Source organism: Microplitis mediator, chromosome 9 (genome assembly GCF_029852145.1).
Source record: "Microplitis mediator isolate UGA2020A chromosome 9, iyMicMedi2.1, whole genome shotgun sequence".
Taxonomy (NCBI): Eukaryota; Metazoa; Arthropoda; class Insecta; order Hymenoptera; family Braconidae; genus Microplitis; species Microplitis mediator.
In genome coordinates, this window is record NC_079977.1 from 19596794 (window position 1) to 19623495 (window position 26702).

General features: G+C 31.1%; 2 protein-coding genes across 7 annotated transcripts; one reads left to right on the top strand and one right to left on the bottom strand.

Annotated features, from left to right (window-relative positions):
* Window positions 1–2123: 2123 nt before the first annotated feature.
* LOC130674413 (uncharacterized) lies at window positions 2124–26218 on the bottom strand. 5 transcript variants are annotated; one of them, XM_057479737.1, is made up of 5 exons: window positions 25901–26218; window positions 23970–24161; window positions 23732–23875; window positions 20879–21037; window positions 2124–2303 (listed from the first exon to the last, which is right to left on the bottom strand). In XM_057479737.1, exons 2-5 carry the CDS (start codon window positions 24018–24020, stop codon window positions 2214–2216), a joined length of 444 nt encoding a protein of 147 aa, XP_057335720.1. In that variant the 5' UTR covers window positions 24021–24161; window positions 25901–26218; the 3' UTR covers window positions 2124–2213. The 5 variants fall into 5 exon arrangements, 4 of the variants coding, with proteins under 4 accessions (XP_057335720.1, XP_057335716.1, XP_057335718.1 ...); XM_057479735.1 differs by lacking the exon at window positions 2124–2303 and adding an exon at window positions 9034–10712; XM_057479736.1 differs by lacking the exon at window positions 2124–2303 and adding an exon at window positions 14831–15061.
* On the top strand, window positions 16491–18961 carry LOC130674412 (uncharacterized). Of its 2 annotated transcripts, XR_008991041.1 has the most exons (3): window positions 16491–18073; window positions 18156–18366; window positions 18731–18961. XR_008991041.1 is itself a non-coding variant. In XM_057479732.1 (2 exons), exons 1-2 carry the CDS (start codon window positions 17459–17461, stop codon window positions 18732–18734), a joined length of 912 nt encoding a protein of 303 aa, XP_057335715.1. In that variant the 5' UTR covers window positions 16492–17458; the 3' UTR covers window positions 18735–18950. The 2 variants fall into 2 exon arrangements, 1 of the variants encoding a protein (XP_057335715.1); XM_057479732.1 differs by having other exon boundaries at window positions 16492–18366; window positions 18731–18950.
* Window positions 26219–26702: the final 484 nt, after the last annotated feature.

Consider the following 26702-nt stretch of genomic DNA (forward strand, 5'->3'; position numbering starts at 1 on the left):
AAAAAAGTCACATTAATAAAATTATACCACCTGTTACACAATCACTAATACCTCTAACGATAGTTAATGAGATTAATTATCACTTCGTCGCAGCTCACAGAAAGTTGAGCTCTCCTGAATTTAATGGTAATGTATGGAAAAATATCCCTGTCATCAAAATTAATTTAAATTCACTCTTTAACCGTGAATTTAATCGTGTTAGTACAAATATTACAAGAAATGAAAATAATCTAATAGAAAGTAAGAATATTGACGAGTTCGATGTGTATGATATTCATAAAATTTTAAATAGAATACACCAAAGTAAATCTCTTTCAGAAATAAAGCAAATCCAAAATGACAACGAAAAGTTTATTTTAGAAGTATGTTTTAATGTCAGAAGTAAAATCGATAATAAACCATTAATTAAAAATGACTTAATAAAGAAAAGCATACCAAAAAAACGGTTTCCTGAAGTACTTTTAAATTACTTTGAAGTTGATAACGTAGAAAGTGATGGTAATTGCTTTTTTCGGGTTATTGCTGAACTTTTGTTGAATGATGAAGAAAAATATCCTGTAGTTAAACTTTTTATCATTCATCATATTCTTTCTAAGCTTGATTATTATGAAGTATTTTGCAAGACAAGACTCATAAATGTGTATTCTGAGAATGATGAGAGTAGTCTTTTAGTAGATCCTAGTGTCGATGATTTTATGAGAATGATAGCTGCTGATAAAATTTGGGGTAACGAAGGTTCGATAATTGCGATAAGTCATGCTCTAGAAGTAAAAGTAGTTATTTTTTTTGTTGATGGTCTACAATCTCAACTATTATCAATTGTTAACTCTGGTCCCAAAAATCCATGCTCATCAAAAATAATAACCATAATTAACACCGACAACACTCATTTTTATGTAGCCCGTCCCAATGATGGTGAAGTTATTAATAACATTGTAAATCTTGAGAGCGGAATATGGAGAAACATTTATCGGATTGATTATAATATAAATTCTTTGTATGAAGAGTACTACCCAGAGTATAAAAAAAAAGTCGTGAAGAAAATTTCACGAAATTAAACGCTTACAAAGTTTGTTGTCCGTAATGGTACTAAAAAAAAAAATATGTAGAAATTATTTAAAGAAGTACTAGCGTAAAATATTGTGATACAAATGGTAGAAATGTTCTCTATGTTAGTAGTAATAATGGATATTGGAATTAATAATGAAGATATAGTTTTATCTACAGTACGAAAAAAGGTTCAATCTTAGTGGTGGAATGAGGGTGGCGGTGGGTTATTATGAAAATAAAAATTTTTTTGTTTGAATATTTCTTGATATATATTTTTAGTGGACTTAATAGAAATCTATCTTTTGCATTTGTCCTCATGGTGGAATTTTTTAAGGATTTTGCCATAATCTATCATAATTCATCGAATAGGTTCCAAAAATACCATCGGTTCAACAGTTTATATATATATATATATATACATATTTGTAATATAACGCACCTTGTTGCGACGATAGCGGCCACAATTTTTAACGGATCTTAATGAAACTTGGCACACTTCTTATATGAACGATTATCACGATTAAGTTTATAGATAAACAAAATCGGTCAACTAATTAAGAAATGGTGGACATTTAAAATTCCTAAAATAATGTAAAATCATACTTTTTCGGCTTTTTTCGTAAATAACTTTTTAACGAGTATATCTATCCTTATTATGTAAAAAGAACTTGATAGCCAATAGAAAAAAGCTATATTTTCCTTTTTTAATTTTTTTTTAGATAATTGTTCCACTTTTAATAAGGGTTCAAAGTCACATAATTGACTCATGCGGTATGGTGATAGTGCCGTTGTTTATATCTTCGAATATAATATTCAAAGTCATAGATATAAGAATATCATATTCATGTCATGATAGCCTATCTCCCTTGGATAGCTAGATGACATCAGAGTACTTGTAGTCCTAATATAAACGGTTTGATTCAAGTAAGAAATCTGCTTTCATTTCGGATGCCAAATGGCCTTCTTTTTTTTATCACTATCGCGACAAATCAACTTACAGACTGTCATGCAATTAAGGGGTTAGGGGTACTCAGGGGTATGAAAAAATGATGATTTTCAATAATTTTTTTTTTGTAGTTAATTACTTTATTTGACAAAAATAAAAACATAGCTTTATTAGAACACGTTTCGATTTGACTTCACGAAAATTTCAAAAAAAAAAATTAATAATTCAAAAAGTTATCGCTGTTTTTGTAGAGCCCGTTCCTCCCGAAGTCCTTTGCGGTGATCATCATAAGTCCTTGGAGATTCATCTAAAATCAATCGGACAAGAAAAATTAGTTTTATTAATAGATAATCTTGTGCCTGATCGAAGCTTTTTTTTTTTTTTTCGAAATTAACAAAATGGCGGCCTCAGGAAATTTTTTTCAAATTTTCGAGAAAAAAACCGACAGTTTATTGTTAAAAAAAAATCGAAATTTTTGAAAAAAAAAAAAATCCTTCGATCAGGCACGAGTTTTTAATGTATTTCAAAAGTACAATAAATTTTATTGAAATCTACCGAGCAGTTTTTAAGTTACAGTGATCACCAGTTCAGAAAACATAGTTTTGAGAAAAACGCATTTAAAGTTTTGCTATGGATTTATGTCGAATTATAAGAATTATTTAATAACTTACACTGAGTCATCTATTCCTGGACCATATAATAGCTCTTCAGCCGACATAGCAGCTTCCAAAATATCGATTTGCTGGTGCCTACGTTGCAATCGACCTTCTCGGGTGTTATCATTAGCGCGCTTATCTGCTACTTTGATACGTGCAGCATCCATTCTTTCTGCATACCGATGAGAATTAGGCCCACAATTAAGTCCTAGTGTATTCATCAAGACTAATAATGAATTTATACCCTCATTAAATATACACATAGCAACGTATGCAGCTATTTGTACGATAGTAAAACTAGTATTTACCGTTTTTGGGCATATTTTCCATACTAGTTGGTTAAAGCTTTCATTATTATTCTGATTGAATCCACCTACACATCTTGAAAGTAAATTTTCATTACTAAGATCTTCGTATATAGGCTTGATAGCTTTTAAAACATCAGAAGGTAAAGGAGAATAATCGTGAGAAAAGGTATCAAGCTCTCCTCTTGCTTCAGCGCGCTGGTAAGAGCACCAAGATTCTTCGCCTTTTGGACACATATCATGATTCGGTTTTTCATCACTCGAGCCGTAGTGATAAAAGGTTGCCATTATAGCAGATTTCATATTTTCAACAGGAAGGAATATATTCATTTCCACAGTTATTACATGCAACTACAATTTTGAATCCCAGCCCACGTGTACTTGCTGTTTGAAACACTACATTTCCATCACATTTTTTACATTTTATAAGAGCAGAAATTGCAGTGAATACCTGAATAAAATTTATTATTCGAAATTCAGTACTGCTGTCTTCAGGTACATCATCTTCAGTGTTTTGTTTTAATTTTTTAGAAGATGTACTCTGAATACTTTCATCACGTTCGGCTGTTTTCGGATTAAAAACATTCTTTCTTTTGACTGAACGTGACTTATTAATTTTTTCAGAACTCCGAAGTTCTCTTGAAACCTTTCTAGAATCACGTCCCATGGTTAATAATTTAATTCACTTGAGAAATAATTTATCACAAAACTATCGACTGATCAGTGCAACGACTACAGGTATACTGGCAACCAAAAATTATTTTTCAGTTCTTGTACTACCTACAAATTGTGAATATATGTAGAAGGATATATATATATATAGAAGGATATATATATTTATATATCCTATATATATATATATATATATATATATATATATATATATAATAATAAATACATTAAAATGGGGAGATATTCATGACAATGAAACCCGAAAGGTCGGTTGCTTGCAGCTGTTTCTAGCTACCTGCTCTCGAATGCCACGTAGCACCCGAGCGTCCTTTGGTCATTGTTAAATAACTCGAAAAGAATTTGTCGGATTCACTTCAAATTTTCACACAATATTTTTAAAATATTATACTTTAAGAAAATGCAAAAAAAAAAAAATCGATTTTTTGAAAATTCTGACTACCCCTAACCCCTTAAGTATTCGTTTATTTAATTTAACAATACGGCGAATAGCCTTTGTAACGATATGTAGTTTCGTTGATATAGGTATATGTATCGCCAGCGTGAGGATCCGTATAGCTAAATTGGCTATACGTATCATCGTTCTCGGTTGCGGGATGCCTAAATACAGAGTTTGCGCGATAGTCATGTCAGCGATTCATAAAATGCCTAAAATAAGGATACGGATCGTCATTTTGACTATCCGCTGTGAGGATACTCTGTATAGCTAAATTGGCTATACGGCGTATCGTTAAGTAAGATGACTATACAGCGTATAGCCAGAATAGCGATACGTATACTTAATCTGGCGATATTTTTCTCTCCGTGTACCTTTTGGAGTTCATTTGATTCCAGGGGAGAATGAAATGATAACGTCGGAATGGCTATAAAATAATTCGATACAGTTTTTTTTAATCAATCAAATCATTATAGTATTTTTTATTGATTTTGTGATGAAAATACAAATAGCAACATAAAAGTTTTTTTACTTAGATAAATATATTGAATAGCAATCGATTAGCGTATCAATTATGGGCATTATTTTGTTGCGCAGTAATAACAGCAGAGAACCCATTTCCGTTAATAGATTCATCAGTTATAAATCTGAGAAGCATTAATCGTCTTGCTGACGTTATTTTCAAAGTATCATTTTTACCGCAATAAATTTTATTAATTGGAGCCAGAAAATAATCAAATTCTTCTGCTTCTAAAACATCACTTTTGCAATCTGGACTATCTTGCAAATCGAAATGATCGAACACTATTGATATAGAGTGATCCTCTGGTACATTAATGTACCAATGGCACCGTTTATTAGGTCCATATCGTGCCGGATAATTTGGTGATTCCAAGTAAAATGTATCGTTACGTTCAATGTAAATATCGTTACTACATATGGCCTCATACTCTATTACAAAAGCCGGCTCATCATATTCAACAAGAGTTCTTATTAATAACACTTGCACAATATTGCTATCAACTATGAGTGGTGTCACATATTTTCCGCAATAATGAGCTAGATAAAATCAAACTATTGATTAAAAACTACATCCTGTGTTTAAGTTTGACAAAGGTCTTCGTTCTATAATTTTAAAAACAAACGTACCTTTAACCTCATTACTATTCCGGTAGCCATTTCGAATTTCCAGATAATCTGTTGAACAATCGAGGCTTTCACGAACATTCAATGATTTGATTGATAGTTTTATTCGATGACCTTCAGCTGCTCTAATTGTCCATTGACAATGATGATCATCAAGCTGTGAATCTTTCTGAGTTGGAGGACTAAAAATACCCTTCGGCTCCAATAAAGTTTTACTACATCCTGACGAATCAAAAGGAATAATGAGATATGTTAGCTTGTATATAAAAAATTTTCTTAAAATATCTGATGAGAACTTTAAACAAACACTAATGACTAACTAATACTTGAGTATTTTTGGCCCGGGTCGAAAAATTTGATCTGATTTTAGTCTAACTGGACTGTATTTGGACTACTTGGTCTGTTATTGAACTTCGATAAAAATTTTAATCTGTTTTTGATCTACCCGGACTGAAAAATTTGACCTGATTTTAGTCTGATTGGACTATTTGATCTGATTTTGATCTTTTGTGAAAATTTTAAGTTTTTTTCGACCTGCTACTTTAAAAAACAAACGCGTTACGAGCAGACTAAATTAGATTAATTCGTGAACTTTAAAAAATTTTAGTTCTGAAAATTTACAAGGACTAAACTAGATTAAATCATGGACTTATAAAATTTTTATTTATGGGCAATATTTATGAAAATATATTAAGTGGCAGAATTGATTATGTCTTATTTACTATTTATTTACTATCTTTTGTTTAAAAATGTCGGCAGTTAATGAAAATTTGACAGTTTAATTTTTTAGTTGTTTTCATTGAATATTTATATCATTGAATAAAAGTGATAAAACAACTCTTAAAATGTCAAGAATTTTTTATTATTTACTGGATTAAATTGAAAATATTTTGGCATAAGAAAACTTAAAAATTCTTGTGCTACGGAGAAAAATGTTGGCTCGAAATCTACCAATCTTTATTATGCTGTCGACTAAACTTGAAACAGAAAGTAAAGTATCCAAAAAATTATTATACTCTTATAAAAAATTATTATGCTGCATCAAAATTATTATAATGTATGGAAGTACTTGATATTGAAGCTCATCGATAAGTTTCTCGCGCGTAATAAGTAATGTGATACAGTATAATCATTTTTTGTAAGAGCACGATAATTTTTTGGATGCTTTACTCCCTGTTTCAAGTCTAGTCGACAGCGTTGTAAAAATTGGTAGGTTTCGAGCCAACATTTTCTCTCTGTGACATCTTATTATGGAAGCGCATTAGCATGTTTTAAATACCAAGAAAATTAAAATAAATTAATAAATCTAGATTATTATTATTATTATTATTTATATTTATAAAAAGTCCTGCATTTGTCCTTAAAAACAATTGAACACAGACTAAATATTATAGAAAATAAAGTCTGTTTTTGTCCTTAAATACGATTGAACACAGACCAATAATTATAATAAAAAAGTCTGTTTTTAGTCTAAACGCGATTTAAAACAGACTAAATATCACACGAAAATAAGTCTGATATTAGCCTGGATAAGGAATAGTACGGGCAAAAACAGATTAAATTCTTATATAAAATAAATACGATTTTCAAACTTGAATTAAAGGAAAAATATTTGAATTTATCATTTATTTTAAAACAAATCTAATTTTTTGACCCGGGAAACCATATTCTACAATAGTGACTGGATACTGGAGATCCTGATCATAGGATTCTTTTTTGACTACAACTTTCGAATAACCTCGGAAAAATGCATGGAGAGTAAGTATACTCTAGCGACATTATCTAAAGCAAGTAAATTAACGAAAAACCATCAGCAAGTCTCTTACGGAAAATTTAAACAAAACTTGAAGAAAATGTATTTCATCAATATTATTACTGCAGGTTTCATCATACCTCACATAGCATTCGTTTTAAAGACTCATCAAAATCTGTAGAAACTATCTGCAGCAATTATTGAGCATGATACAAATGACAAAATTGTTAGGTCAGAATTTCTATCATACTTTTTTTCGCTAATTCAAATGTATGTAATTACTTTACCTTGTTGTCCGGTATAAGTATTGTCAAATTTATAAGGAATAATGCCTTCATCCCAAAGGTTATTGCTATCATTAGTGGCGAGAGATCTGCGATATTTATTTGTCTGTTCTTTTCTTTCAAATTCAATTGTCTCGACTTGGACATCATGTTCAATAGTAGTATCAGTTATTACATATGAATTTACAATAGTTATTATTGAAAAACAAACTTGAATTTTGAAAAAATATGCAATAGTCTTCATACTTTTTTTTTGTTAGTTATTGAAAGATAAAGTTAAAAACAGGAAATGAAGTATCATAAATGTAATTCACTACTGATGATAATTACTTTTTTCTACAGCGACTGATGAATCTTTATAGATTTTATTGTTCTGTTTTTCTAGCTTTGGGTTTTTGAACTTGTCAATTAAAAATAAGTACCACAATCACATATATAACATAAAACTTTAGTGTAATTATTGACAAAAATCAATGGTCATAAAAAAGCAAATAACACATTACTTTCGTTAGCTCATTGTTTTTTTCATTATATTTCTATACTTGATCTTCGGTATTTTAAAACTTTAGTGTAATTATTGACAAAAATCAATGATCATAAAAAAGCAAATAACACATTACTTTCGTTAGCTCATCGTTTTTTTAATTATATTTCTATACATGATCTTCGGTATTTATCAACTGCTACAAAAATCAAATATATGATGATCGGAAATTCAAATAGCGGTTGGCTTAACGAGTCAGCCTTACAATTTGCCGCTATTTGATATTTTGAATTATGTATATTAGTATCTTGTAGTTCTATGAAAAAGTTCTCTTCAGAACTATGAAATTGAAATATATTCAACATTGACATCTAAATCGTAAATAATTTATTTTTTGTGAGTTTGGAATATCAAAAGCGAATAAGATTTAATAGAAATAATGGATCGTCTTCATTCTTTTGCAGGGTACTTATTAAACAATTTGTATAAATATATATATATATATATATATATATATATATATATATATATATATGTATATATATATATTTAGTGGTTGAGGTGATAATATAAATTATTAAAACCAACTAATTAATTTAAACAAATGTTTTATTTAAATAAACGGAAATAACACAGCGATTAAGTATACAGTAAAGTAAGAAGCCTGGATGCGTGTATACAATCCCACGGTCTATTACTAATTCTCCCCACCAATGTGGTAGAGATGGATAAATGATTGAATCGATGTTCGACGGAAACTGTCGAATTTTATCGATCGCGTCACCTAGTAGCAACGCTACATATATATATATATATATATATATATATATATAAAAAGCTTTATATATATAGAAAGAATATATATAGAAAGCTTACATAATCTTATAAAATTCTTATAAGGATTCATATGATCTTATAAGAATTTTATAACAATTGATGTGATTTTATATAAAGTTATATATAACTTTATAAAAATACCAGGTAAAGTTTCATATGCTTATATATAGTCATATATGATCATATAAAAGCTCATACGATCTTATAAAATTCTTATAAAAATTTACATAATTTTATATGATTTTGTATAAACTTATATATTAGTTTATAACATTACCAGATAAAATGTTATAAATTATATGCAGTCATATATGGTTTTATAAAAACTCATATAATCTTATAAAATTTTTATAAAATTCGATGTAACTTCATATAAAGTTATATACGATCATATGAAATTTTATATGACCTTATAAAATTCTTCTAAGAGTTCAGATAGTTAATAAAAATTAATGTGATTTTATATGAAGTTATAAATAAATTTGTATGATTACAAAAGAGTTTAATACGGTTATACAAAATCATATATGATTGTATAAAAGTTTATATAGTTTTATGATTCTTATATATAAATTTCTATGGTCTCATAAGCAGGTTATCTTAAAGAAACTTATAATTTTATATAAAACATAAATGTGATAAAATTTGATCATATTTGGTGCATTATTGATGTAGGATGTTATATACTTATAAGGGTAAAGCAGACTAGAGAAGCAGACGACAATCAAGCGATCATCAAAGTTGAGCAGCATTGAGGCAGAACATTAGTTGGATGGGTGACCATTTGGCAAAATAGCAATTAACCGATAGGTGTTTTTTTTTTTGTTCATGCATGATTATATATAATTATATATCATCAGATCCTGCCAATTTTGAGATCTAATCATATCTATGTTATTGTATATATGATTAGGTAAAATCATTTTTTACTGAGTATATATAACTTTATATGATTATAAAAGATTTTATATGATTATATAAGATTTTATAAAGTCATATAAGTTTTTATAGGACCAATTTCATTATAAAACTTTATACGATTTTATATGAGTCACTTTTATATGATTTATATATGATCATATAAGAACTTTTTTTCTCGGGCAATAGTAAATTATTCATTAAATCCATTCGTTTGTGGTTCTAATACTCTTGGTTCAATTGTCCCCGACTAGTGGTCCAATTGCCCCCGCAAAGGGGACGATTGAACCATTCGATGCAGTTGTACAATTTCGTATTTTTTAAAAATTTTCATCATTTGTTAAGTTATGTGCTTATCAGGGGTTCGCACTTATCTCTCTGTTACACTCAAGTCCTCGAACAGTACTATCTTTGTCGCACTTGTGCAGTAAATGGAGACTTTGGCCGAGTTTTTCTCTTAAACAAACGAATATTATCAAGTAATTGAAGCGCACTTTGCTAGATTAGACAGTAGTACATCGATGTACAGCCTGTATTTTGTATTTAGAGATTTCGTTTGCGAAAAAAACTCAGCTAAAAATATTTGATATCCCCTGTTAAGAGAAATGATAGTCTATACAATAAAGTATAATTTCGTAAAAAAAAAAAGATCATTTTGCTTTTATTCATCTAAAAAAAAAAAAGTTGAAGTATTTTTGGTTCAATTGACCCCACTCACCCCTACAGATTACCTTAATTATATGTAACTATTTCCATATTATAAAAGAATGAGAACTATATAAACGGGAATGGAAATTGTTACCATGATTTGTAAAAGTATCATTCCTGCAGTGGATATTTCAAAAAAACTGGTTACCATACGTTATGGGAACTATCCTATAATCAATTGTAGTTGTCACCATAAATTTCTCTACGTGTAGTTTTGTGTTTGTTGAAATAGTTGCTCGTGTTATTGAGGCGGCAATGCCGGAAGTGGTTCTAATTCAAGGTAAACAACGGTGGCATTTTTGATTTGTTCCAAGATAATCTCTCTATTTCTCAAAGTCACATTGAATAATGATTGATGTGCGCCGTTCAAATAATCGTTGACCCAGGTTTCAAGTGTTTTGTTGTTATTTGCTACTGAAACTCGACTAATGTGGACTGGAGTTTCTTTAGAGAGATTACGGGTTCCATTCGTTCGCTCAGGACGTACGAAAACCTGAACCTGTAAATGAAAATCAACACATGTAATTCTGAAGAGCCACAAGAAATAGAGGTAACATAAACTATGAGAACCATTTTTCTGAAAAGTCTTTCAGGTTTAAGTTTTGCTTTGCCCAAAAATATTCATTCACGATTTTTAGGGGCAGATGCCACATTTAGACTAATCCCGCCTATGTTGCTACTCCTGAATTCTTAGCATACTTAAACATTTCAACTGTTTACTAGTAGGAGTTTAGTTCTCTAAAATTGTGAACATCAGTAGAATACCTACAGTACGCGAAAGTATATTAGTCATCTACCTTCTGAGACCCTTGAACGAACATTTTTAGCGAAAATATTATATTATGTGACAAGAGATGAAACAAAATGATCTCAGACCAAGGTGAAGATGACTGCTCAAGCCATAGATAAGGACTGACCGTGTGCCATCAACTGATCTCAACAATTTTATACCACGATAAGTGATTTCTACAAAGTGATCCCACCGACATCTGATCCGTCGTCGGGTTGCGGGTATTTGCCACCAATTGGCAATCATTCACTCGGGTTGGAATGTCCTATTTTTTGCTCTTGGTGTATAGTATACTAATTTCTCCACTGTGGTACTGTAATGTGTGTTATACATTTTACCCCGAACACGGAAATATTATTGTATCTGATTTGAACCCAAGTTTTCTTATACATAATTGCCAATACTGATTAAACCCGCATAGAAAAACGTTATATGCGAAAAAATACATAATTCAATATATGTAAAAACATACATTTATAGATATAAGAGAGAAAGGGGCAAAGTGGACGCCTTGAAATTTAAAATACTTCAAAAAATATGGGGGCAAAGTAGGCCCCTCAAAATTTTCTATACGGCAATAAATTCAAACGGATAATAAGCTTATCGAAATTTCTTATATACTGAGGGCTAAAATAGACCACCGAAACTGTTCATTAAATATAATTCATTAAGAATGTTAAAGATAATAAGATTACGTTTTAAAATTATATCGCAACAAACTATTACAATGATTTTTCACATTTTTAAAATACAATTGTTTTATAGTTATTTGCAAATATCACACGTGTAGAGGATAAAAAAAAATAACAAATTCGAAATTTTTTGGATGGCCCACTTTGCCCCGAATTTTCGATTTTTCAATTTTAATGGACGCAGCATAATGAAGTGAAAGTAAGTATCAAGGGTCCAAAAAGAAGTAAACGCGTACAAAAAATTAAGGATATTATAATTATTTTCCTTAAGGGGCCCACTTTGCCCCCCTCTCCCCTAAATATTTTTGCTGCCATATATTTATCACATACTCGCCATATATATATATTTTTACAATTTACAGCTTTTTCATGCAGGAAATCAACAACTTCTTACCTGACGTAAACAGTAACCTTTCAGAATAGACGAAACAAAGTACGTCTTTTCCTCACTTCTCATTTTAAAAACTCCCGTTTTGTTAGCTAATTGCTTGATATCTTCTGGTATATTATATACGTTCATCAAATGCTTCAAAACTGATTCTCTACCTTTGGCTTCACAAATTTTACGTTCCATGCAAGTATACTTTTTATCAACGAAACTTTCATTAATACTTAAGAAATTATTATTCAATTTGTAACTCTCATTAACAATTTTCTTCCTTGCATTAATAACTTTAATTTCGGGGTGAAAATGAGAGTAATTCATCTGGTCGCAATCATAAACCGTAATGGAGTTTGTTCCCATCACCCGTGCATGTAGCGTATCATTTTTATCAACATACTTTGACATCATATTGTCATCGAATAATTTACCGACGATTTCACTAGTGTCGTTTTTCAAATCGATCCCATTAATAACATCGCCAGCAGATAAATTGATTAAAGGAATAATATCGCAGTTTACTTCAGCAGGAATGAATAAAAATGTTATAATAATAGTGAATGTTTTCAAAATATTTTTTTTATTACAACGATCCATCGTTGAATAAATTTGAACAAGAACTGAATGAATCAGCGCCAACATTGACTTTTTATTAAGAAATTTTCATAGTGCGCTTACGTTATAAATTTAATTTTTTTAATAATGTATGAATGGAAACATTTAAAAAAATGTAATGTCATCGAACGAGAATCATAAAAAAATGCTAAGTCACATAATTATTATTATTATTTATTATAAATATATAATTATCGGTATTTCATGCATGGAAGTCAAAACTATTGTTATCCTTGGATATATATTTACCTTAGAGTTATTTTGTTTAATAGCATCCGTTTGTTTGTTTGTTGGATTTTTTCTGTGATTCAGTTCCTGGTGTCATTTGACAAAATTATGACCTCGATAAAATAAAGGTAATAAGAAATATGGCCATGAATAAAAAACAGATGGATATTATTTCTTTGTTTGGAAAACGTCAATCAAAACGATTTGTAATTTTAAACTTCACAAGTGGAATTAATTAAATAATTTAATAGTGTTTCATATGTCAAATTAATATTTGTGCCCCGGGTCAAAAAATTAGACCTGTTTTAAAATAAATGATAAATTCAAATATTTTTCCTTTAATTCAAGTTTATAAATCGTATTTATTTTATATAAGAATTTAAACTGTTTTTGCCCGTACTATTCCTTATCCAGGCTAATATCAGACTTATTTTCGTGTGATATTTAGTCTGTTTTAAATCGCGTTTAGACTAAAAACAGACTTTTTTATTATAATTATTGGTCTGTGTTCAATTGTTTTTAAGGACAAAAACAGGACTTTTTTTAAATATAAATAATAATAATAATAATAATAATAATAATAATAATAATAATAAAAATAATAATAATAATCTAGATTTATTAATTTATTTTAATTTTCTTGGTATTTAAAACATGCTAATGCGCTTCCATAATAAGATGTCACAGAGAGAAAATGTTGGCTCGAAACCTACCAATTTTTACAATGCTGTCGACTAAACTTGAAACAGGGAGTAAAGCATCCAAAAAATTATCGTGCTCTTACAAAAAATGATTATACTGTATCACATTACTTATTACGCGCGAGAAACTTATCGATGAGCTTCAATATCAATTACTTCCATACATTATAATAATTTTGATGCAGCATAATAATTTTTTACAAGAGCGTATAGTAATTTTTTGGATACTTTATTTTCTGTTTCAAGTTTGGTCGACAGCATAATAAAAATTGGTAGATTTCGAGCCAACATTTTTCTCCGTAGCACAAGAATTTTGATGTTTTCTCATGCCAAAATATTTTCAATTTTATCCAGTAAATAAGAGAAAATTCTTGACGTTTTAAGAGTTGTTTTATCACTTTTATTCAATGATATAAATATTCAATGAAGACAACTAAAAAATTAAGCTGTCAAATTTTCATTAACTGCCGACATTTTTAAACAAAAGATAGTAAATAAATAGTAAATAAAACATAATCAATTCTGCAACTTAATGTTTTTTCATAAATATTGCCCATAAATAAAAATTTTATAAGTCCATGATTTAATCTAGTTTTGTCCTTGTTCATTTTCAGAACTAAAATTTTTTGAAGTTCACGAATGAATCTAATTTAGTCTGCTCGTAACGCGTTTGTTTTTTAAAGTAGCAGATCGAAAACAGCTTAAAATTTTCATAAAAGATCAAAATCAGATCAAATAGTCCAATCAGACTAAAATCAGGTCAAATTTTTCAGTCCGGGTAGATCAAAAACAGATTAAAATTTTTATCGAAGTTCAATAACAGACCAAGTAGTCCAAATACAGTCCAGTTAGACTAAAATCAGATCAAATTTTTCGACCAGGGATTTTTTTCATTCAAAAACCAAGAACAGGATCGCCGTTCAACTTCAATAGAACTTACTTAGTTATTGGAATCATCGAATTGCAACTATTGAAAAACCTGTGATTAAGTCATATTTCCTTCTAAACGCCTTAAAAAAACAACAATAAAATGACTATACTAATGTTGATTACACACATCACCAAGAAAGGCAGAAAGACTGTCAGCCAATAAACGATTCTGCAGAAATTCTGACCTAATGTTCCTTACGCAAGTATCTTCGCGGAATATTACATAAAATTTAATGAGAATATCTCACCCCAGGATTGATAAAGCTTAAAACTGTGATTAGAGTGGTTATTTTTATTAAGATTCATGATTACACAACGAAAAATAAGTAATTATCATAATAATGTCAATCTAAAGATAACCACGGTTTATTAAACTTTCAGAAATGATTGCCATACTAATAATGATTGATCCTCGTATAAAATACTTGTAGTCATCATGTATTGATTAGGTGGTATATCATCTGGCAATCCATCTGTTGGAAATATATAACCTTCAGTTCCATAAGTACCCTGAAATGTATTGGGATTGAGGTTAAAACATTAGGTAACAATGACATTCATAGAAATTAGTACACGGAGAGAAATTTATGGTAACGATAACAATAAATTATGGGAATGGTTCGCATAATGTATAGTAACCGGTTTTATTGAAATGTCAATTATAGTTACCGTTACCATAATATTATGGTATAATGGTTACCATAATGTTATAGTAGGGTGAGCCAAAAAAACCAACCTATCGAATTTACGTCTTAAAAAAGACCTATATATCGAGAAAAAAATTCTCCCATTGGGCAAAATTTTTAGCTCAATTTTAAAAGGTGTCGGTAGCCATCTTAAATTTCCCATTTAAATTACATGCAAAAAAATTTTTTTTGAATTTTTATCTCACACGGTTCAAAAGTTATAATATTTTTAATCAAAAAATATTTTTTTTCATGTTATTTAAATGGGAATTTCAAATGGCTACCGACACCTTTTAAAATTGAGCTAAAAATTTTGCCCAATGGGAAAATTTTTTTCTCAATATATAGGTCCTTTTTAAGACATAAATTCGATAGGTTGGTTTTTTTAGCTCACCCTAATGTTATAGTAATGGTTCCTATAATATTATAGTAACCGTTACCATACCATTATGGCAATGGTTACCATAGTTACCATAGTTACCATAATTACCATAATAGTATGGTAATGGTTACCATACCATTATGGCAATGGTTACCATAATGGTAACCATTACCATAATATTATGGTAACCATCACCTTAAATATGGTAACCATTACCATAATATTAAGGTAACCGTTCCTATAATATTATAGTAATCATTACTATAATATTATGGTAACGGTTACCATAATATTATGGTAAGTGACTTTTATTCGTTTTATAAAGATATAATCACACTACACACTTAGATATTACACATACGCTTAACTTATTAACTATAAATTATTAAATATTTTCGCCCTACCCGAGATTCGAACCTACAACCTAACGCTCATCAGATTATCGCTTTACCCCCTACGCTACGGCCGATATATTTGGATCTTGTCTGAGGTGGGTTATAAGTTAGTCGTAGAATAATAATAAGTCATAATAATAATAATGAATGAGTTAAGGGGTTAGGGGTAGTCAGAATTTTCAAAAAATCGATTTTTTTTTTTTTGCATTTTCTTAAAGTATAATATTTTAAAAATATTGTGTGAAAATTTGAAGTGAATCCGACAAATTCTTTTCGAGTTATTTAACAATGACCAAAGGACGCTCGGGTGCTACGTGGCATTCGAGTGCAGGTAGCTAGAAACAGCTGCAAGCAACCGACCTTTCGGGTTTCATTGTCATGAATATCTCCCCATTTTAATGTATTTATAATTATATATATATATATATATATATATATATATATATATATATATATATATATATATATATATATATTCACAATTTGTAGGTAGTACAAGAACTGAAAAATAATTTTTGGTTGCCAGTATACCTGTAGTCGTTGCACTGATCAGTCGATAGTTTTGTGATAAATTATTTCTCAAGTGAATTAAATTATTAACCATGGGACGTGATTCTAGAAAGGTTTCAAGAGAACTTCGGAGTTCTGAAAAAATTAATAAGTCGCGTTCAGTCAAAAGAAAGAATGTTTTTAATCCGAAAACAGCCGAACGTGATGAAAGTATTCAGAGTACATCTTCTAAAAAATTAAAACAAAACACTGAAGATGATGTACCTGAAGACAGCAGTACTGAATTTCGAATAATAAATTTTATTCAGGTATTCACTGCAATTTCTGCTCTTATAAAATGTAAAAAATGTGATGGAAATGTAGTGTTTCAAACAGCAAGTACACGTGGGCTGGGATTCAAAATTGTAGTTGCATGTAATAACTGTGGAAATGAATATATTCCTTCCTGTTCTTTCGTTGGGCATTCTTATGAAATAAACAGACGTTTCATTTTTGTAATGAGAATACTAGGAATAGGATACGAAGGATTGTGCAAGTTTTGCGGCCTGATGGACATGCCGTCTTTTTTAGATAAATCTACGCATACAATTTTACTGAAACAGATTTTGAATTGTAGTAAAGCCGTCGCAGAAACCTTCATGACGAAAGCTGTGAATGAAGAAAAGCAAGCAATGCCAACAACTGAAAATGAAGATATAAATCATCTAACTGTATCGGGAGATGGAACCTGGCAAAAACGGGGATATACATCGTCATTTGGAGTTTCTTCTATAATTGGCTATTTTACTGGAAAGATTCTTGACATAAACATTAAAAGTGCATATTGTAAGCTATGTGAGTATTGGAAAAAAAAACAAATACTGTTGAGTTCGAGGAATGGTATCAATCGCATGAAGATGTGTGTTCTGCTAATCATCAAGGGTCTTCTGGGAAAATGGAGGTGGATGCGATGGTCGAAATGTTTTTGTATTCTGAAACTAAATATGGAGTTAAGTATGCCAACTATATTGGTGATGGTGACTCCAAGACCTATTCAGGAATTATAAAATCAGATCCTTACGAAAATACAACTGTAAATAAAAAGGAATGTATAGGGCATGTCCAAAAGCGGATGGGGAGTCGATTACGTACGCTGAAGAGTAAACAAAAAGGTCTTGGTGGTCGAGGTAAGCTCACAGGAAAATTAATAGACAAACTAACTGTGTACTATGGTTTAGCAATACGCCGGCATTGTGATTCTATTGAAAATATGAAATCTGCTATAATGGCAACCTTTTATCACTACGGCTCGAGTGATGAAAAACCGAATCATGATATGTGTCCAAAAGGCGAAGAATCTTGGTGCTCTTACCAGCGCGCTGAAGCAAGAGGAGAGCTTGATACCTTTTCTCACGATTATTCTCCTTTACCTTCTGATGTTTTAAAAGCTATCAAGCCTATATACGAAGATCTTAGTAATGAAAATTTACTTTCAAGATGTGTAGGTGGATTCAATCAGAATAATAATGAAAGCTTTAACCAACTAGTATGGAAAATATGTCCAAAAACGGTAAATACTAGTTTTACTATCGTACAAATAGCTGCATACGTTGCTATGTGTATATTTAATGAGGGTATAAATTCATTATTAGTCTTGATGAATACACTAGGACTTAATTGTGGGCCTAATTCTCATCGGTATGCAGAAAGAATGGATGCTGCACGTATCAAAGTAGCAGATAAGCGCGCTAATGATAACACCCGAGAAGGTCGATTGCAACGTAGGCACCAGCAAATCGATATTTTGGAAGCTGCTATGTCGGCTGAAGAGCTATTATATGGTCCAGGAATAGATGACTCAGTGTAAGTTATTAAATAATTCTTATAATTCGACATAAATCCATAGCAAAACTTTAAATGCGTTTTTCTCAAAACTATGTTTTCTGAACTGGTGATCACTGTAACTTAAAAACTGCTCGGTAGATTTCAATAAAATTTATTGTACTTTTGAAATACATTAAAAACTCGTGCCTGATCGAAGGATTTTTTTTTTTTTCAAAAATTTCGATTTTTTTTTAACAATAAACTGTCGGTTTTTTTCTCGAAAATTTGAAAAAAATTTCCTGAGGCCGCCATTTTGTTAATTTCGAAAAAAAAAAAAAAAGCTTCGATCAGGCACAAGATTATCTATTAATAAAACTAATTTTTCTTGTCCGATTGATTTTAGATGAATCTCCAAGGACTTATGATGATCACCGCAAAGGACTTCGGGAGGAACGGGCTCTACAAAAACAGCGATAACTTTTTGAATTATTAATTTTTTTTTTTGAAATTTTCGTGAAGTCAAATCGAAACGTGTTCTAATAAAGCTATGTTTTTATTTTTGTCAAATAAAGTAATTAACTACAAAAAAAAAATTATTGAAAATCATCATTTTTTCATACCCCTGAGTACCCCTAACCCCTTAAATAATAATAATAATAGTACATCTCTTGATAGCCTTTACGATTAAAACGGTACTGCTGAGGTCTGGTTTAATCGTATTTATTTTCCGAAACCGTCATCTACGCTCAAAACAGGTCTCGTTTTAGGTAAATGAGACTTCAAAGGGTTTGGAAACTGTTACGATTAAAATAGACTTGAGATTTCGTTTCGGGGCTATATAATGTTTTGTCAATTTAACTGTCTAAAGTTCTCCGAGGAAGTAAGTCGTTGTTCTTTTTTACCCTCATTCTTAGAAAATGAGCCTATATAATTTCATACCATGACTACACACTAACCCGTATCATAAGATATGCATGTACGAAATTAACTTATTAGATCGATCGAGTGAGAAATCTACCTTCCATTTCGGCTGCCGAATCCCTGGCGGTCCTGAATCACGGTGTATTCCGGTGAATCACCGTGAACGCTCACCGTGATGCTATCGTGAATCACGCTGATTAGCTGTGATTCACCATGATTCACCGTGATTTACGGTAGCATCACGGTGATTTACCGTGAGAGTTTACCGTGATGTTGCGGTGAATCACAGTAAATCGACGCGAGATCTCACCACGATGTCGTAGATCACAGTGATTCCGCGAAAATCACTGTTATTGTATAAAAAAAAGGCAATACATTATCCCGACTAGAATTTCTTCCTGATTTGCCTGAAGTACCATAAGGACCTTATCAGGTAAATATAAGGTTTGCCTTATTAGGGCAAACCTGACGAGTTCCTGATCCGGACCTCGTCAGGATATCCTTATTAAAAAAAAAGTTATTTGCCATCGGGTCAACCCAACGAGTTCCTGATCAGGACCTTATCTGGATATCCTTATTTTAAAAAAAGTTATCCCATCCCTTCAAATATTTCATTCCCAGGCTAGAAATTAAAAAAAGTACAAAAGAATATTATATAAAAATCAATCATTGTAGCACAGATTTTTTACTTCTTCATCAGTTATTCTTTGACATCGTAATGAATATTATATTTACACTTTTAAGATCACTTGTGTATGTCAGCTCAGTGGATAGCATCGAGGACTTTGAATCGGAAGGACGCAGGTTCGAGCCCAGCAGTTATCGGCATTTTTTCATCAATAAAAAATATGTTTACTTCCTCTAATTAATGCTCTCAATACAATAGATAACATTCTCGATCGAATTAAAATTCTCTCATTGTTTTTGCAATTTAATATTAATTTAAAAATAATTACTAATAAGGTAATCCTGATAAGGATTTGATGAGGATATCCTGGTAAGGTCCTGAGAAGGCAATCCCGATAAGGACCTAATAGGTCTTAAGCGATACATCCATATCAGGATCCTCGTCAGGATACCCTGATCGGGAACTCATTTGAAATAAGGTTAACCCGATAAGGACCTCGTCAGACCCTTATGAAAAATTCTAGTCGGGATGAAACCTCGATGGGGCAGCAGAATATTACAAAAATTCATCGTGAATCACGGTGAATCTCCATAGTTTGATTATAGAACATCACCGTGATTCACCGTAAATAAACGTAAATCACCGTGATTTTACCCCGAATCACCGTGAAAGCTCACCGTGATATCACGCACACATTCACGATAATATACGGTTACCGTGATTCACCGTAATTCACCCGATATCACGGTAAATCAGGACCACCAGGGATGGCATTTTTTTACAGATGAAATATGTTTTTCGGCTGATTAATATTACTCGCTTATGACTTTTGTGTTTTTCACGATATAATGGGGTAAGATACTGACTACTACAAAAGGTATCAGATACTATCATGACATTTTGTACCGTTAACCAAACTGTTATTTAACAAATAATAAGAATTTATTAAATCATTATAGCACCTCTAAATTCCTCTATCTCTTATAGTCAATTATTACTTACAATTTCAGGTGGGCAATGGTCTGGAGAAAATCCTAATTCTTGAAACATACCAGCCGCTAAAATAGGTTCCGCGATTATATCACACAAGTCCATCACTATATCGATTCCAGTATCCACAACATATTCACCCATTGATGCTGCTTTTAATACAGAATGAATCTGGAAATTATGAATGGGTTAGTTTTTTGATTCATGAGCTTTAAACTTACTATTATAGGAAGTTTGGTTCTTTTCAAAGAAAGTTTTTATCGTCTAACATCTAGAGTTATTAGTTCACGAAATTACAACAATTCAAATGTTGTTTTATATTTTTAAACTTATATTTGTACATTTCACTCTTTTGTTTATAAAAGAATAGCTGCGGAAAAATTTCTTCAAAATATCAACGTAGCACAACATTATAGTAAAATCAAGTAAGAATTTCAAATACATAGGTGAGCTGAACAATTTCGAAACATTTTGGAATTTTTATTTTGCTTAGAATAAGAAAAATTATAAAGAATTCACTGGTGGACCTAAAATAGATACAATACCCGTGTAAAAAAAATTCGTTCCAAAAAGATTCCAAAAAAGTTCCGCATATGGAACTTCTAAACATGAGACAGATTAGAACTTCGAATGGAACTTTTTTGGAACGTTAGTAATTTTGATGGTAAAAAAAAAGTTGTTATGAGCGAATTCAGAGTAAAAAAAGAACGTTCTTGGAACTTTTTTGGAATTTTTTATGGACGTTTTTTTTTAGTTCTATAAAAAATACAAAAGTAGTGATTTTTGAACTATTTTGGAAGCTTCTGGAACTTTATTCTACAAAAGATGCAAAAGAAGTGATTTTGAAAAGTTTTTGAACGCCTTTTTTAGTCCATAAAAAGTCAAAAGTGGTGATTCTGGAACTTTTTTGGAATGTTTTTGGAACATCTACTTTAGTTCTATAATAAGTTGTAAAGTAACGATTTTTGAACGATTTTTGAATGTTTTTGGAACGTCTTTTTTAGCTTTCGAAAAAGTCCAAAAGTGGTGATTATGGAACTTTTTTGGAATGTCCATTGAAAATTCCAAAAATTTCTAAGAACGTTCTTATTTGACTCTAAATTCACTCATAAAAACTTTTTATTTATCATCAAAATGACTAACGTTCCAAAAAAGTTCCATTCGAAGTTCTAATCTGTCTCATGTTTAGAAGTTCCACATGCAGAACTTTTTTGGAATCTTTTTGGAACAAATTTTTTTTACACGGGTACCGAAATTACGGAAGATCTGGACTATATACAATATCAGACATGATTATATCTAGTCAGATTGGCATATATTGCGTAAGATCTTATTAGATATAACTATATCTACACTTATCCAAAAAATTAAAGGAAAAAAAAAATTTTATAAATTTTTTAGTGATTTTTGGAAGACTGTATTTTCGTGAAAAATGTGCGTATCGAAAAAACAAAAAAAGCAAATTGAAGCTTGAAATCTCTAGTTTAAAGATCTTCCAGCAAAATATTTTTTCAAGCCACGGTTTTTGCGGAATCATAAGAAAAAGGTCGAGACAAAATTTTTTAAAATTTTTTGGTTTTGTTTTTAAGGTCTACGGGGCCGGGAAAAATTTTTTTAAAAAAACGAATTCATGGCTCGCTTAGGAAATTTATTCAACTACAATTTGCTTCTTTTTGTTTCTCTGTACGTCAATCTGCTGCTGAGATATCAGCCTTCAAATGAAAAAGGATCCTTTTGTCTTTGATTATTGATATCTCAGCAAATAATGGCCGCACAGTAATTTAAAGGGCAGTTTGAGAAACTTGAATAAATTTCCTACAAGCTCCATTTTCGATTTTTTCAAAAAAAAAAATTTTTTCATTCTTGATATTCATTTGAAAAACCCTTAAAAAATGGCCATTTTCTGGTTTTTTAGTCGACTCATCGCTACTCTGCAAATATTGATAAAAAAAATAATGTTGCCAGGTAATTTTACAGCTTCATGTACCCCCAAAAACCCTGGAAATTTTCAGATTGATCCATTGAACCGTTTGTCCGGGCCGATTGCTCAAAGTTTTACAAAACAATTAAAAGAACAAGTTTTGTTCCTTGATTTGTGTAATCATTACCAAAATGAAAAAAATCAATTTTTTTCGGATTTTCTTTCATTTATGCGTTAGTTATTCATTAAATGTAAGGTAAAGAGAAAAAAAAAATTTTTTCTAAAAAACGAGATAAAACAAGAATTTTTTTACGTTTTATTCAGTTTTTTTTCTTTTTTTTCGTCTTCTTTACATCTGGTCAGATTCGCGTATATCTTGTAAGGTCTGACCAGACATAACTATATCTGAACTATATACAACAATTAATATAATCTGATCTTACTTGTTGATCAAAAATCTACATGTAAAAATAAAAATTCAGTATAATCAGTGGCAGAGTAAAATTTCGTAAGTCAAAGGTAAAAAGTCGTAATGGCTCAAGATTACTTGATTTCGAGTTATTTTTAGAATAAACGACATGGCAATGTTCATACAAAAATTCTTTCCGTGTGCGCAGAACAGTAATCAGTTCTATCTCTATCTTTCCGTGCCCTAGTGGATCCGAATTACGGTAAATACAGTGATTTACCGTAATTTACGTGCCTAGCAGAATTACCGTAAATTACGGTAATTTACCGTGAATTACGGCAATCTACGGTAAATTACGGCAATCTTCGGCAAATTACGGTAAATTTCCGTAATTTACGGCAATTCTGCTAGGCGCCGTAAATTACGGTAAATTACGGTAAATCACTGTATTTACCGTAATTCGGATCCGCTAGGGTGTATATGGTTAGGCAAAATCATTTTTTCCCGGGTAATAACAATAAGAAACAATAATTACCTGAGCTTCTATCGGAAGTAATTTAATTATCGTGAAATTCAGAGCCAATGTATTCTCATTAGTTATGTAACCTTCAGGTTCTGTAAAATATTCCTTATTGTAAACCGGAAATACGATATCCTCGAAAACTATAGGAACGAATCCCTAAAAAATTATATTAAAGACAATATATTTACTGCGATAATAAGGAACAAAAGTAATTAGAATATTAAGTTGGCGTTATAATTAAATAAATTACCTGTATGCCAAACCATTGAGTGATAATAACTATAGCGATTGGGAATATCATATTTTCGTGTTAGCTGTTATACCTTCAAATATTACGGTAGCTATGAGCCATATAATCGTAATCAGCTTTATATTGCATCGCATGAAAAATTTTGATTGGATCGGGAATTCCAAGTCAATGGTCACGTAAGCATACACTAAGCTATCATCACAAAATCAATTAAATACAATGTAAAATTATTATATAAAAAAAAATACAAAGTAAATAATCAATGAATCAATCTTGCCTTAGAATCTGTGTGCAACCATAATTATATACTGAAGCGCAACATTGTCACGAAATTTGAAACTTATCTAATATTTTACATAATCGAAAGGCAAATAATAATAATAATATTAATGCCCACGGTGCATGTTGGGCGGCCAGCGAGGATTTTGTTTACCCCGTGGCACGCCGTGGGCAATGTAGGTCAGCCTTTCACCTGCTGACCTACCAATTGCGCAATAACCTTTGCATTAGGTTATAATTCCCTAACGTAGAGTAAAACTGAGTTCAAGACGACTTTGAACCCAGAAGTGCTCTCCACAACCAGCCCTTCTCGGATGAGGACCACCCTGATTAAAACAAATGATTAAAAAGTATTTAAAATGATTTGTTTTTTAATCATTTTAAATACTTTTTAATCCTTCAAATCATTTCTAATCCTGTCTCTTATGGACATTTAACGTGTGATATCATTTTTAATCATTTTGTTTAATCAGGGCACCCACTAGCTGGGCGGAACACCGAGGTTCCGAACGATGACGATCTTAGCGAACAACGGAATGCATTTAGGTGGATGGAGGAATTACGGGCTGTTCTCTTGATGTGCTATCATAACAGTGAACCGAAGTAGAGAGGCTAGATGCAAGCTCTCTGGAGCGATATGCACCCTATTTATAGCCATTTTTCACAACATCTTCTCCGTGATTATGCCTCTCATCTCCGGTGAACACGAAGATCACTATTAACGAACAGACAGCTATATCACCGTCTGTCATTTCCAGCACAGCTGCATCAGGAGAGACGCCATTCTTTCGAAGACGCTGACAATGATTTTGAGTACAATACCTGATGAGTACGTTTTCCATTTCTGTACTATACAAAGAATTTTTTCATATCTGGAGGGCATGAATTAATATACTTTTCTACAATAAAACTCATTGCAGTTGTAAAAAAAGTCTTGGTAGCACCAGTTTTTGAGTCTGGAATATGAATACGATGAACTGAACCCTCTCGTGTTATGTCATTTGAATTTATATTCAGCAGCTCTTTCTTAAGAAGACATCTACACGAAAAAACAGTTAACTTGAATCACGAAAAATATTCTTGATTTAAAAAATGTTTTAACTTTCCGTTAAGAAAATTGGAAATTTCCAAAAATTTGGGAAGTTATTGGTTTCGGTCTGATTTTCGGAAATCGAATTTCTAAGAGATCTTGACGTTTTAAGGTTCTAGGAAGCTATTCTGACTAATTTTAAGATGATATCCGAGTGTATGTATTAAGACAAACCGCTTTTTCTCTTTGCGATTTTTACCAGCAGCTACCAGAATTCGCGGGTTAAACCCTGGCTTAGGCTGGTCTTTACAAAATTTTTATTTTTGCTGGGACAGAGCAATGGGCTAGGATTCTTGCAAAGTGAGAACCCGCACTTATTCAAACCCGGCAACGTATGATGAAACCTATTAACCCACCTCACGGCTTATAAAATTATAGTTTATCCTCATCAATAGTCGAACTATTACTTATAACTTAATCAATTTTTTATTCTATTAAACTATTCAATAATCTTACCAGTATTTTAGGATATAAATAGGATAAAAGGTGATAAAAAGTGTAAAGGATTTAATCAGAAAATGTGCAAGTTTATTGCCAATTATAATAAAGTTCAAGTACTTACAATAACGTTTCCGGAAGATACAAAAATCAGGATAGTCTTGGTATATACCGAATATAATATATCTCCACGCAAATACAGCACTGAATTTATTATCCGATGTTATATTATTTATAAGGCGAGAATATCGCCGGCAACGTACAGTAACAATGTATTTATTTAAATCTTATTTATAATAACTAATAACATAAGTAACTAATAAGAAATAATATTGCAAGGTAATTTGCCAGTAATGTATGAAATATGAATTTGTAAGTACAATTAACAGAATAGATACTGAATAATTAATATAGAAACGTCTGTGCGCTAATTGATCCAGGATCGAAGTGATTGACCGAAACTTAAGAGTCTAGAGCCTGCCGGTAAGCTCCGTCTCCATCTCAGCCTTACGGACATGCGTCGACGTAAAGACTAGTCATGTGACCACGGCACTATGACGTACAATTTCAGACGGCAACGAGACGGAAGAAAGCGGGAACCGCAAGGCTGAGAACGACGAAGACAATTCACATTGTCTCAGTATGTATGTATGTACGTACATATATAAATATCTGTATGCTCCAAGAGCTCGAAAATAATAAGAAGTTTTGAGGCTGGTCCGCAGGGTCTACTGGTAGACAGATTTTTTTGATCGATTCGGAAAAGAAAAATTTACTTGCACCAAGTAAACAATTATCATAAAATTTTTATTTTGAATTAAAAATGTTATTCATTTGTCAACGTATTTTCACGCTTAAATCAAAAATTTTCGACTTGTTTCAAGAGTTTATATTACTTAAAGTAAGAGATATTTTTTTTTTTTTCA